The sequence below is a fragment of the Tenrec ecaudatus genome, chromosome 6, assembly GCF_050624435.1.
Source record: "Tenrec ecaudatus isolate mTenEca1 chromosome 6, mTenEca1.hap1, whole genome shotgun sequence".
NCBI classification, from domain to species: domain Eukaryota; kingdom Metazoa; phylum Chordata; class Mammalia; order Afrosoricida; family Tenrecidae; genus Tenrec; species Tenrec ecaudatus.
Window position 1 is genome coordinate 126,325,397 of NC_134535.1, and position 14,998 is coordinate 126,340,394.

Sequence of the window (14,998 nt, forward strand, 5' to 3'; positions counted from 1 at the left end):
CAACAGCAGTCCCTAGAAAAGGCCTTGGGGAAAGGGAGACTTCAAATCTGCAGACGCAAACCCGTCTCCTTAGAACTTTCCCAAGTTGGCCAGCAGGTGGCACTGCCAACAGGGATTTCAAAACCAAAACTAAATTGAAGTGGAAACTCAGAATTTTTTTTGTTTATGCAAATAGTTCATTCCCTACAACGTTCCTCCCGGAATAGTTTTCCCCCCACCCCCCACCCCCCACCCCCGTCCCACCTCCAGTCATTCCCTCCCCCTTCTCTGCTCTGCATGAACCGGGCTCTCCCTGGACCCAGAGCTGCCTTATGAAGAGCAGTCAGCAGAGGCCAGCATCAAAGCACCGGCCTGGAGAGATGTGAGTAAGGCTGATGGGGACCGTGGAGGGGGCGAGGAGCCAGCGGGGAGAATCCTGGGCAGCAGGAGGCCACCCCACTCCCAATTTTGACTCATGAAGAGAGGCCCAGCCTTCTCTCCACACACCTAATCTCTTCCAATGTGCTCCGGGGTGCACGCACACAAACCCACCTCCCACCTCCTCCCAGAGAGACCCTAGACCTAGGAGAGAACGGCCGTATTCCCTGCGACCACCACAGCCCAGGCGGAAGACCGTCCATGCATGCTCCCCATACTCCCCAACTGGTTTCCCCCAAAGGCCTTGGCTGAGCCTTTGGGAGTCGCTCAAAGAGCCATACTCGAAACCTTCACCCTCAAAACAACTGGTCCCAAGCCAGTGGTGTTCCGGGAAAGGCCCACATCTGGCAGGGGAAGAGAGGGGTGAGGCCGGGGAGGCGGGTGGGGAGCGAAACCAAAGAGGCTGACCTCTGGACGGGACTCTGCTGGGGAGGAGCAGCGATGTTGCAAGCCAGAGGCTGACCTCCCCTCCCTCCGCCCCCGCCCCCCTCCACACCTGGAGGATCTCCTTTAGGGTCTGGAAGGGCAGAGAGGAACACGCGAGTGTTAGAGCCCATCCATCCCGTAGCCAAGCCACCCTCCAAACGGGGAGGTGCTGCCCCCCTGCAGCCCTACAGAGACCCTCTTTCTTTTTGGCAGGTGGCTCCCTTACCTGCTGGTGACAGTCCTGCTCTGCAGGGAGGGAGGCTCCATCTACATCCCTCAGAAGCTCTTTGGGGAGGTGACTTCCCCTCTGTACCCCAAGCCATACCCCAACAACGTCGAGACCACCACTGTGATCACGGTTCCCCAAGGGTACAGGGTGAAGCTCATCTTCTGGCAGTTCGACCTAGAGCCCTCCGAAGGCTGTTTCTATGACTACGTCAAGGTGGGGGTTAGCGTGGGGCGCAGAGGGGCGGCTGAGATGGGTAACTGTGGTACAGGAGGTCACGTGCTCTGAGCCTACATCGCCCTTCCCACCCAGGACAAGCCCCTTAGCCAGAAAGAGCTGGCGACTGAGTGGCCTTCAAAGGTCACAGACAGGGTTGTAAAGAGCCTCGGGGAGGACCATGGGGAGAACACGCACAGGAAACTCGCTGTCTCTGTGCCCCGAAACGCCCAGGGGCCACTCTACCCTGTCCCATAGGGTCCCTAGGCGCAGCCATCGACTCGAGGACAGGGCGTCTGGTGTTAGTTTCCATAGCAGGCCTCAACGCCTCCCCCACCTGCCGACTTGCTGGGAATCTTTGGAAACCTCTGTGCCTCCGTTCCCACTCACTCCACGGAGAGCAATGCCCTGGTGGCCGGCTTCAACTCGCGCCAGAGGAAGAGAGACGCGTGTGGTGCCAGCCTGAACACAGCCCTCATCGAGGCCAGCCGGCTCGGGCCCCTGACCTTCTCAGCCCTTCTTCCTGCATCCAGGAAAGCCCACCTGGAGCCAATAAACACCATTCTCAGAAGCCCCTTCTGGAGGTTAAGTGAGAATAACAGGAAATGGTCCATCTCCTAGGTCAGGAATGTGAAATGTTTGTCAGGGGGGGGGCATTGTTTGCTTGTATTTTAGGGGGCTGGGGGTGCTGGTGAGCAGGAAGAGGGGGGGCGAGCCACTTCTGCTTTTGAGGAGCTGTGGAGCACGTGGGGTGAAGCGCAGAGAAGCCTGACGGTGATCCGTGCTGCTCCGGAGGTCCTCTCCGCTGAGCGGGGTGGCGGGGTGCAGTTTCAGTGCGGTGAAGCAGGGTAAGCAGAGCCGAGCCCTGCAGGCGCTGGGAAGGAAGACACGGGCCAGGAGGGGCCGAGAGGACCAGGTTTCCTGCGGCAGAAGGGCAGAGCCCTGGGGGAGATGAACGGACATCTGGGGTGTGCCCCACTCCCTCACTGCCGCTGAGGGACTTCCGACGCGTCGCAACGAGCCTGGAGAACAGAGCAGCGCTGCGTCTGAGGCTGTCCATCTTCACAGGGGTCGAAGGCCTCCTCGTTCTCCGGAGGAGGAGGCAATAGCTGGTGGCTTCACCACCATGGACCAGATAGATGGTTAGCGGCCAAGGCCTAAACCGCCAGCCCCCAGGACTTAGGCAGGGGACACAGGAGAACAGACGAGGAATTTGTCCCTGGGAGACCCAGCTGGACAGATGCAACACCCCCCCCCCCCCCGGGGACCTTTGCCACCATCAGAAGGCAGCAGGTGGTGACCAACTGGGGGGCATGATTCCCTCTGTAGGACCAGACAGAGGGGACCTCTGACACCTCTCTTTCCTTTGTTCTTCTGCCCCCAGATCTCCGCAGACAAGAAAAACCTGGGGCGGTTCTGTGGGCAGCTGGGTTCCCCACTGGGCAACCCACCTGGGAAGAAGGAGTTCTTGTCCCAAGGGAACAAGATGTTGCTGACCTTCCACACGGACTTCTCCAACGAGGAGAATGGGACCATGATGTTCTACAAAGGCTTCCTGGCCTATTACCAAGCTGTGGGTGAGTGGTCCACGAGGAAGCCCCCGTTTCTGGCCTCAGTGGTCTCGACCAGGGGCCTAGTAAAGTAGAAGCTTGAATCCGAAGGAGCCAGAATCCTCACCTTGTGTCTTCCTCCCCTTGAGAGAACTTCTTCCAGAAGTCTGCCAACGTTGGCTCTCCCCACCCCATCGGGGAGTTCCAAGAGGTCCCAGTGGCGTCTGGCGATGGGCCTTCCTGAGATCAGAGCCCCCCCAACCCCCCAGATCCCTCCCTGGCAGGAACCTCACCCTTGCCTCCTGAATGCCCTCCAGACCTCAACGAGTGTGCCACCCAGCTCAACTCTGTGGAAGAGGCTGCCCAGCCCCCGTGTCAGCACCTGTGTCACAACTACGTGGGCGGCTACTTCTGCTCCTGCCGCCCAGGCTATGAGCTTCAAACAGATGGCCATTCCTGCCAGGGTAAGGGCGTGTGGGTACGGGAGGGAGGCAAGGATGGCGGCTGGCCTTGCTGGGTCTGGTGCAGGGTCTGCTGGTGACCCGGGCCCGACTCTGCCCTCCCAGCTTCCTGCAGCAGCGAGCTGTACACAGAACCCTCGGGCTACATCTCCAGCCTAGAGTACCCCCGGCCCTACCCCCCGGACCTGCGCTGTAACTACAGCATCCGCGTCGAGCGGGGCCTCACCCTCCACCTCAAGTTCCTGGAGCCTTTTGAAATCGATGACCATCAGCAAGTCCACTGCCCCTATGACCAGCTGCAGGTACATCTGACCTCCTGGGAGCACTCTTCCTCTCCTCCCTGTCCCCCTCTGGCTGCTCTCTTCCCCGGCTGCCTCCTGTGTCATCGGGGGACAGGAGGGGCCACGGTTACACGTGGGCTAGCAAGTCCTTTCCCCCTTAAACTGAAAACACCCCCAAAGCAGGAGTCCCAGCACGTCTAACCACCAAGGGAAGACCCAGGTGGCCCTGGGGGAAATGGCCGAGATGGGGCAATGACTGCCCTTCCTCCCGTCCAGATTTATGCCAATGGGAAGAATATTGGCGAGTTCTGTGGCACGCAGAGGCCCCCCGCCCTGGACAGCAGCAGCAACGCCATAGACCTGCTCTTCTTCACAGATGAGTCCGGGGATAGCCGAGGCTGGAAGTTGCACTACACCACGGAGAGTAAGCTTGCTTGCAGGCTTCTGTTGCCGGCCAGGATGGGGCAGGGTGGTGTGGAGGGGGCGAGGACCAGGGAGTCTGAGATAAACATGCCCTCTGGTCTCCCCAACAGTCATCAAGTGCCCCCAGCCCAAGGCACTGGACGAGTTCACCATGATCCGGGACCTACAACCAAAGTACCAGTTCCGTGACTACTTCATTGCCTCCTGTAAGCCAGGCTACGAACTCATGGAGGTGAGAGAAGAGGGCCGGCAGGCGGGGAGTCATCCCGGTGACAAGGGCCCCCGCCCCACTGGCTCTCAATCTTGGCTGCGCATGAGAAACACAAAGGAAGTTTTAAAAATACAGATGTCTGGGTCGCCCACTAGAGTTTCCGACTCCATTGGGCTGGAATAGCGCAGAGACCGGGACACAGCCTGCCTCTCGCTCCATGGTGCACATTGGTAGTCTCCTTGGAGGCCACCATCCTGTCCTCAGCTTTGCGGACCCAGGAAAGAACTCGGGTTTATCACTGGGTTCAGTCCCATAAAAACTGGGAAACTACAAAGCTATTTGTGACCCATACTATTAGGGTTATCCCTGGCCAGGTAGCCAGGCCTGGGCACCCCCACCCCCACCCCATCCCGCCCCTTGTTTAATAGAGCCACCTGAAAAACGAAGGCAAATCGGAGATTGACAGTAGGTCCTCCAGTGGTAATTAATTCGTTCAACAAATATTTCAAGGGCCACGCCGTGTTCCAGATGCTGGAGATACAGTGTTCAAAAACATGTGTGGTCACCTGTCTTTGTGGAGCAGACATTCGAATGTCTCCATGAGCCACCTCAGTCTGATGAATTGCCCCTGATTCCAGGAGACCCCCAGTCCCATCCCATTCCCATCAGGTGGTCCGAAGACTGACAAATGCTTTACTCCCTTTTCAACGCCACCAGCTCCTTTCCCTCTGCACTGGCCATTCACGTAGATATAATGGAACGCAAGTCCCAAGCCCCAAGCATCTTTGGAAGGTGCTCAGAGACACTAGCATTTTGGGAAAGGCCTGTGTGCTCTGGAAAACTGCTCGGAGAAGTTAACTGACATTAGCATCACCTGGGGGACATTCCAGAAGGGTGAGGGATATGGCTCTGCTTCAGCTCGGGGCCTTTTGTTTCCACACCAAAGAAACACAACCTCCTTTGTTTTGTTTTGTTTTGTATTATTATTTGGTTCAGTCCCACAAGACCTAGGAAACTAGAGTACTATTTTTTTTAATGAGATTAGAATTAGATATTTAATGAAGTATAGTCCAAGAAAAAAGTGTGACAAAAAGCTGGCAAGGCCTGGCACAGAGCCTCCTTAAAGTCCCTGAGCTATAGCACTTCAGACAATTCAAACTCACTGCCAGGGAGGCCTCCCTGCTTCAAAGTGACCCTATAGGACAGCCCAGGCCAGGCACCTAGGACTGGACAGCCCCTTCTTTTTTGTTGTTGTTTGCTTGTTTGTTTTGTTTTGTTTTTTAACACTTTATTAGGGGCTCATACAACTCATCACAATCCATACATATACATACATCAATTGTATAAAGCACATCCGTACATTCCCTGCCCCAATCATTCTCAAGGCATTTGCTCTCCACTTAAGCCCTTTGCATCAGGTCCTCTTTTTCTTTCCCCTCTCTCCCCGCTCCTCCCTCCCTCATGAGCCCTTGATAATTTATAGATTATTATTTTGTCATATCTTGCCCTATCCGGCATCTCCCTTCACCCCCTTTTCTGTTGTCCGTCCCCCAGAGAGGAGGTCACATGTAGATCCTTGTAATCGGTTCCCCCTTTCCAACCCACTCTCCCTCTACCCTCCCAGTATCGCCCTCACACCCTTGGTCCTGAAGGTATTATCCACCCTGGATTCCCTGTGCCTCCAGCCCTCATATGCACCACTGTACAACCTCTGCCCTCTCCAGTCCTGCAAGGTAGAATTCGGATCATGGTAGTTGGGGAACAGCCCCTTCTTGTTGAAGGGATTCACCTGGAAGCCTAATCGGAATCAGAGAAGAGACGAATTCCCCCTGGCAAACTTAGAGAGACTATAGGGCCTAACAGGTAGCCCTTGCTCGGTGTGAGAGTTGGTACTCTTGTCTATAAGTATAACTCTGATTGGGGAGGGCAGGCTGGGGAGAAGGGATGAGGACACATCAATGGGCGGGGCCGGGAGGACCTGAGGACTGGGCCCTTGAGAGACGTCTTCTCATTCCCTGTCATCCCCACGCAGGTAAGTCAGAAGGGAGTCACCGCGTCCCTTTTACTAATGGCGCCTCTATCTTTGCTCAAACAGGGAAAGCAAGTGTTGGCATCCTTCACAGCTGTTTGCCAAGACGACGGCACATGGCACCGTGCCATGCCCAGGTGCAGGAGTAAGTCAGGGCTCATGCACGTGTCTGTCCCCGGGGACCTCCCAAGCCCAGCCTGAGGGACCTACAGGGAGGGAAGGAAGAGGGGGACACCTTCCTCCATGTGTCCTTCAAATGTTATGGCCCATCAAGGGAACCTCCGTCTCAGTCCAAGGGCTCTTCCACCCAGAGTAGAATGTTACTCTGTCCAGTTCCCATCCATGGCCAGCGTCCTTCCCAGGGAGCTTATTTCTCTAAGGTTCGCGCTCACGTGACTCTGTGTTCTTTCAAAGTCAAGGACTGTGGGCAGCCCCGAAGCCTGCCTAATGGGTACTTCCATTACACCACCACAAAGGGAGTGCACACCTACCAGGCTCGCATCCAGTACTATTGCCGTGAGCCATACTACAAGATGCTCACCAGGGCGGAAAACAGTGAGTCCGAAAGAGGTAAGAGCCATTGGAAGTGCCATTCACCCCTTGTCTGGAGCCAACATCCTCTGAGATTCCCCCTCAATTCTTTTTTTTAATCATTTTTGGGGGGCTCGTACAACTCTTATCACAATCCATCCATCCATCCATTGTGTTAAGCACTTTTGTACATTTGTTGCCATCATCATTCTCAAAACATTTGGTTTCTACTTGAGCCCTTGGTATCAACTCCTCATTTTCCCCTCTCTCCCTGCTTCTCCCTCCCTCATGAACCCTTCATAATTCATAAATTAATATTATTTTGCCATATCTTACACCGTCCAACATCGCCCTTCACCCACTTCTCCGCTGTCCATCCCCCAGGGAGAAGGTTATATGTAGATCCTTGCAATCTGTTCCCCCTTTGTTCTCAATTCGTAATCCTTAGGGGGTATGCACGAGAGCAGGGGTGTCAAACTGGTGGCCTGCATGCGGCCCCCCAAGGTAATTTTTTGTGGCCCTTGATGCTCTGAAATAAAGTGAAAATAGAAAAGAATGTCATGAAAACAGCACTTAGGGGAGATCGAGGCAATACCGTGCACACAATTTCCTCGCAAACCCTCTAACTCCTGACGTTAACGTGGCCCAGTGCTTCCCTGGGGGCCGTGGACGTGGATAAACGTGCTGACTCAGTTCCGGCGACATTTAGAGGCGAGGTGTCTGCCACTCTCAGTGTCACACAGTGTAAACAGATCCCAATAGCAAAAGGTTAAAAAGAGCGCTCTGGGTGTGCTGTGAGGAATCATACCTCGCGGCAGCGCTGGTAAACGTGTTAGAGGGAAGCCATGACGACTGTGCATCACGTTTGTCAGCTGTCCAACATTTTGCTTTTTATTAGTTACTTTGTTATATTTTCCGGTCACAATGTAAGAGGTAAGTGGACACTAGTAGGAGGAAAGCGCTGGCAAGTTTCAGGGAGAAAAGAATAATTTTAGTTTTATAAATACATTAAATAAGTTAAATGTCTCAATAAAAGCAATTTTATAGTGTCTTAATTATCCTATCCATATTCCTGAATCCTCACTTCAAAATATAAATTTAACAAGATGTGTAAATGTGATGTGGCCCACATGAATCTGTGGTACCAAATGGCCTTTGTTTTAATTGAGTTTGACACCCCCGCATTAGAGCATTGGGTCAGGGCCTAAATCACAAGGCCAAGAGCCATCTGGTAGACTTGAAAAAGGAGGCAACTGGGTGATTTTTTCCAACAGTTCCCTATGATCATCATTGCCAACACCATCCCCATGATTCCCAACCCCACAACCACCCTCGTGACCACCACCATGACCATGACCGTCACCGCTGTCCCAACACCAGTAGTAACACATCGCCGTCACTTCCACTGTCCTCCTCCTCCTTGTTACCATCGCCACCGTGTCAACACCAATCCCAGGCGACGGTGTTGTAATGTATCGCATGTGGGTGTACCGATACTCTCAAATTCACCAGGGGCTAGCTTTAAAATCTACTTTAATAAAAGAAATTAGACGCATTCTACATTGGAAACTAATGACAACAGGGGTGGAAATCTAGATTATATAAGGTATTAGTTAAGAGCTGGACTTTAGGCTTAGCTCACCCTCTTGGTGCTGGTACTTAAAAGTTTCATGACCTTGAGGAAACAACCGAAGCTAAATTTCTTCGTTAATAAAACGAAGATACTAAGAAATACCTCAAAATGCCACGGTGAATATCCGGTGTGATTACGCAAATAACGTGCTTGGCATACGGTCAGCAATGAGAAAATATCAGCTATCATTAGCAGCTTAATCTCACTACCAAAATGCAAGCATGAAGACGATGTTGGCAAATTCCTTTTGGTTTTTATGCCTACTTTCCTGAAAAGGGATCATATCAAACCTAGAGCTGTACATTCATATATCTGCGTGAGCTTCTTAACACGTTCCATAGTCCATCTTTGTGTAGCCGTGTGCCTGGTGGTCCTTGGCCATGCCTTGGCCTTATCTCTGCTAGCCAGTGTTGTGCACGGACCTCTCACCTATCGCCACCCTGCTCAAGCATCTCCTCCTCTCTCTCTCCTCTCCTCTCCTCTCAGGGGCCTATACCTGCACAGCCCAGGGCATTTGGAAGAATGAACAGGAAGGAGAAAAGCTTCCTCGGTGCTTGCCAGGTGACTGGAAACTCCCCGGGGCGGTTCTCGGTGTCTTTTGCAATCCAGCGTGGTCTCTGAAGCGCTCGGGCACAGAGAATGGAGAGAAAGGGGTGAAGGAGAAAAGTCAAAGATGGAGATGCGGAGTAAGGACATCAGAGAGGAGAGCATCTAGGAGACAGGGACAGAGGGACCTAGAGAACCAGGCTGGACATTGGCATTCTAGGAGTCTCACTGGGGAAACGGGAAGTCTGCTTCCCCACTCCCCACTTAAAAAGAAAGAAAACACGGACAAGAAGACTCACTCCCAAGAAAAAAGGTTGACAGCAGTCCAAAGAAGGAAGTGTGGGAACTGGAGGAGGAAGAGGGAAGGGACAGGGCAAGAAGAAAGGATGCAGGGGGGGAACTGAATAGCCACAGAGAGCAGGGAGGGACAGAACCTGGAGCTGACCTAGCCTGGCCTCTCTTTTCTCTCTTCTCCAGTGTGTGGGAAGCCAGTCAACCCAGTGGAATCCAAACAGCGTATCATCGGAGGGCAGAGGGCCCGGCCAGGCAACTTCCCCTGGCAGGCGTTCACCAACATCTACGGGCGAGGCGGGGGCGCCCTGCTGGGTGACCGGTGGATCCTCACAGCTGCCCACACGCTCTACCCCAAGGACCACTCCGCACAAGGCAACGCGTCTGTGGATGTGTTCCTGGGCCACACCAGCGTAGAAGAGATCATGAAACTGGGGAACCACCCCATCCGCAGGGTCAGCATCCACCCAGACTACCGTCAGGACGAATCCAACAACTTCGAGGGGGACATTGCCCTGCTCGAGCTGGAAAACAGCGTCACCCTGGGCCCCAACCTCCTCCCCATCTGCCTGCCGGACAATGACACCTTCTACGACACGGGCCTCATGGGCTACGTCAGTGGCTTTGGGATAACAGAGGAGAGGATCGTTTCTCACCTCCGGTTTGTCCGTCTGCCAGTCGCCAGGCGAGAGGCCTGCGAGAAATGGCTCCAGGGGAAGCAAAGGAACGATGTGTTTTCCCAGAGCATGTTCTGTGCTGGAGACCCGAGCCTGAAGCAGGATTCCTGCCAGGGGGACAGCGGGGGGGTCTTTGCCGTGAGGGATCCCAACAGCGATCACTGGGTGGCCACCGGCATTGTGTCCTGGGGCATTGGGTGCAGCCGAGGGTACGGTTTCTACACCAAGTTACTCAGCTATGTCGACTGGATCAAGAAGGAGATGGGGGAGGAGGGCTGAACCCCAGGCTCCAGAGGTCCCAGTCCAGAGAGCGGTGTGTAAAAGAAAATGATCCGACCAGGTATTGATCACCGCCACGAGCCCCTATTAAAACCACTGACGCAGAACACACGGTGTTCAATCCATTCTGTCTCCTGAACTCTCCTCCACGCCCTTCCCCGGACACAGTCCCAAGAGCATCGCTCCTCAATCTCTCGTTCTCGCTTTTTCCTCCCCATTTTCAGATCATTGAGTGGTTGCCTAAAACTCTTTTCCCAAATAAAGCTTCACGAGAAACAAGTCTATCAAGTGAGCAGACCACCGTCACGCAGACCCCTGGCATGTGCCAGAGTGGAATTGCGCGCCAGGGCGCCTTCGATGGCCGTCTTTCAGAAGGAGCTTGGCAGAACTTGCTTCCAAGGCCCCTCTGGGTGAACTCAGCCCCCAACCTTTTGGCCTTCTGCCAATTACGTTTGTACCGCCCACGGACTCTCGATGAGTCAACGTGGTAATTAATTAATATGAAAACCTTTATGCTCATATTTAAAATATTCACTTAGGGAGACAGTGAGAATAACTTATGCACACGTTTACAATGAGGATTGTAATTATAATATATAGGAAATTCTGGTTTTTCTCACATAGCTGTAAATATCACAGCTGCTCGATTTTCGGTCCCTCCTTTTGCAAGTTCTAAGGATTTTTTTTGAGAGAGGAGCGCTATGAAATTTTTATTTCCAAGTTAAATCACTAACAATATTTTAAAGTCACTTGTATTTCCTATCATCTATTTAATATTCAGAGAAAGATCCAAACTTTGACATGAGCATGACATATATTTATGATGGAATATTCTCAGGGTATGGTTACACAACTAACGACTTGTCTGAACCATTTCACATGAGCCAACACAAACAGGTGGGAATGCACAAAGAACAGTATAGGGTTCAAACCTTCTCAAGTCATCAAAACAGCAATATCATCTCACCCCAGCACTAATACCTAAGTCACACAAAAAAAGAAATCAACAAACGTTGCCAATGGTATAGAATGATCTGAGCCCTCGTACAAAATGGTACAACCACGGGGGAAATTTTATGAAATTAGAAATGAAAATGATGGTGGAGCCTGAAAGGAAGGTGAAGGATATGGAGAGCCAGGAGGAGTGAGAAGAGGGCCGTTATACTGAGAGAATTGCTATTAATATCACAAAGCAAAATGTGCATCAATTGTGAAATGGAACACTAACTTGCTATATAAACTTTTGCCAAAACCACAATTAAATTTTTTTAATTTCACAATTAATGAAAAGTTTGTAAGTCTGAATACAAGCCTGTAATCCTTTATTGAAAACCCTCAAGGCCAAATGTTGTGGTTTATTCAAGATTTTTAGATTTTAGAAATGTTAGCTACGGTTATGAATTATCTCTCTCCTGGAATTAAGCAGCTGAGTCACTCTCTGGGGGGAAATTTTTTTGAATATTCACAGTAGGTGAGATAAATGAATATTTTCAATAACTGCCCATCGGTTCAGGTCAGGTTTTGTCACTAAATAAGCTTTGTTGCCTACAAAGCACTGTCAGTTCTTGGGGCACTTAAGATTTCCCCGAGATAAACGTGTGCATGCAGAGATGACAGAAGTAAACGTTTTCTCATAGTTTGTCCAAATGGTGTGCAATATATTTGAAGAGCATACGTTCTCTCTCTCTCTCTCTCTCTCTCTCTCTCTCTCTCTCTCTCTCTCTCTCTCTCTCTCTCTCTCTCTCTCTCTCTCTCTCTCTCTCTCTCTCAGTCTCTCTCTGTTTAGCATACTTTTCTTGTAGGTTTTTTTTTTTAATGACCAGAAAACGTGTTGTAATTGAAGTAGTACCTCCCAGATTCTACTGGCAAGGGTGGCAGACATGACAGAGGTGTTTAACAAAACAAAAACCTTAAACTATACTATTTATTTTCAGAATAGGGGCGTGTGCCTCTTTATTTGATCACTAGTTTATATTAGTATGAACTCACGCTCTGAGTTTGAGCTTAGTATGAACTTCAGCTCTGAGGGTCCAATTGGCAGCTTTATATTGATTATTCCCCACAAGCCCCACCCTGTCCTGAACCCTAACCTGGTCTCTAACATCCTCTCTAACGGCATTGGGTGTCTGGATGACCTCTGAGCCACTCTCCGTCCTGGGGGTTCAGGTACGTGACCCCCATTCTGGTTAGCATAGAGCTCAGCCCGAGACCCAGCATGTGAGTCACTGATTAACAGTTAACTTATGATACTTTGCCTGGACTCCTCAGATCTTCAAATGCAACAAGAATATGATTTCTAAACATTCTATACCACTGAGTCACACCAGAACTTACTTTCCAGCTTGTCAGACCTGGCTGCAGGGGTGGTGGTGTACCGGAAATCAAGCACTAACTCCTTCAGAATCACATCCTGGCCCCGTCGTAGGCCATCAAACCACTCCTAGTTGTGGGCAAACTCTTTGTTGCTGTGTTTGAAATAAACTTGTGTCATTAAGGAATGCAAGTCCACTTCAGTTTTACGTTTGCTCCTTGTATAGCCACTCAGGCCCACGAGGAGGTCTGAGGGGTAAGGACTCTGAAGGGGTTTTAAGTCTGTGACCTCCCTATCTCTCTTTCTTCCTAAATTTAACTTTATTAATTTCTTTGTGGTTTGAATCAAAACACATTCTGTGTCGTTGCATGACCATTTCAACAACTCAAATCAGGAATAGTATCCTGTTAACCCCCCATAAATGTGATTCTTTCCCCCACCCTATTCTTTATCCTTCCCTCCCTCCATAATTTCCTGTCCCTCCCCTCTCCTTGCCCCAGCCCCACCCCATCCCTGGTTTCCTCTTAATCTTCAAACTCTTACCCTTTGGTAGGAAAATCACTTCACTTCTTCTGGGTTTCCTTATAATAGTAGTGTCATCAAATATTCATCTTTATAGTATTGACTAACTTTGGGAAGCACAATGTTGTCTAGTTTTGTCCATATCTTACCGTGTTGTATAGAATCACCAATGGTTGTTATTGATGCATACTATCCCATCGTCTGAATGGACTAGCGTTTGTTCGTTCTTCTGTAATTGTAGTTATTGCTGCTTCCATATTTTTCTACTATTATGAAAATTGCTACAATAAGAACTATGTGTGTGTAAAAGGTCGGTTTATTGTTCCAACCTGGCCAATAGACACATGTGGGGTTAATAAGGTTGCCGTTTAATTGAAGGGCAAAGAGATAAATAACTCGGGGAGCCTCGCCTTTCTGTCTCTTGCTCTCTGATGATCGGACCAGTGTGTGGCTGCCTGAGTGAGTTCTCTGCCTCAACTTGCAAGCTACACTACCTGTGAGACACCCAACCTGTGGATTGTGGTCACTCTAGTTTGAGGTTCCTTTGAGACTTGCTTCGCCACACTGCTGGTGTGTACATCACTTGAACTGGGGGTTGTCAGACCCTGTCATCAGACTGTTGGTGACCTGCCCCAGTGTTTGCTGCCTGTGGCCGGATTTGCTGTACTGCTCTACAGAGGACTCAGCTGTCTGCTTCCTTGACTTGCACCCAGCAGCCCTCGTGAGTTGAAGGACTGTCAGTATATCAACTGTCTCATGGAAGTGAGTTGAACTGAGCCCTCTGTACTGCTCTGTGGACTAATTAGCTATTTATTTCTGTGTCCTGGTTTTGTTTCTCTAGAGAACCCTGTCTAACACGGTGTGCATATGTCTGTTCATGTTGTGTTCTTTATTTATTTAGGGTATATACACAGTAGAGGGATTGCAAGATCATAAGATAATTGTATTTGCATCTGCTCAAAGGAGTACCATCCTGATTTCCATAATGGTGTAAAAATCTGAAGTCCTGCCAGCAAGATATGAGCCTTCCAATCTCTCCACATCCTCTCCAGTATTCATTATTTTCTGGGTTTTGCTTTTTGTTTTTTTCAGCTTCAAAGTCTACTTTATTTTTGAGCCTTAGAAAGGCGATACGGTAGATTCATTAGTTCTTATTTTTCCTTTTTTTTTTACATTTTATTAGGGGCTCATACAACTCTTATCACAGTCCATACATATACAGACATCAATTGTATAAAGCACATCCGTACATTCTTTGCCCTAATCATTTTCAAAGCATTTGCTCTCCACTTAAGCCCTTTGCATCAGGGCCTCTTTTTTTTTTCTCCCCTCCCTCCCCGCTCCCCTTGTTTTTTGTTTTTGCTAAAGGTGTCATGTGATGTCGTATCCAATTGTTAGTTGAAATTGTACTTCTCTTATTGCTAATTAACAAGAACATTTCTTCAAGTGGGTATTGGGCACCCAGATGTCATCTTTAGTAAGTGGGCTATTCACTTTTTGTGCCCCTTTTTTAATTAGGTTATGTGTATTTTTCTTATTAAGGTATTGAGGTTTTCTATAGATTTTTGAAATTAGCCCTTTGTCTTATACACATTGGGCTGATAACTGCAAGGTCAGCAGTTTGAAACCAGCAGCTGCTCCTTGAGAGAAAGACAGGGATTTCTACTCCGTCAAACAGTTACAGTTTTAGAAGCCCCAGGGCAGGTGGCCCCTGCTCTACATGCCCATAGAAGCCAGCACCAACTCCATGGCAGTGAGTTTAATTTAGTTTAGAAATGTGTCCACTTCTAGATTTTCAGATTTTCTAGAATTCAATTTTTCATTATAGTATGTGATTATCTTTTTTATCTCATTTGGTTCTGTTGTAATATCATCCATTTTATTTCTTACTCATAGACTTTGTTCTTTCTCATCCTTTTCTTTTGTTAGGTTTGTCAGTTATTTATCAATTTTGTTAATATTGATAAA

General features: G+C 50.0%; 1 protein-coding gene across 1 annotated transcript; it reads left to right on the plus strand.

The window, feature by feature from the left end:
* Positions 1–208: 208 nt before the first annotated feature.
* C1R (complement C1r) lies at positions 209–10,306 on the plus strand. The gene is made up of 11 exons (XM_075552106.1): positions 209–361; positions 1,057–1,285; positions 2,670–2,862; positions 3,153–3,299; positions 3,402–3,598; positions 3,854–4,001; positions 4,111–4,232; positions 6,307–6,385; positions 6,655–6,810; positions 8,891–8,965; positions 9,428–10,306. Exons 1-11 carry the CDS (start codon positions 312–314, stop codon positions 10,195–10,197), a joined length of 2,166 nt encoding a protein of 721 aa, XP_075408221.1. The 5' UTR covers positions 209–311; the 3' UTR covers positions 10,198–10,306.
* The last annotated feature ends 4,692 nt before the right edge of the window (positions 10,307–14,998 follow it).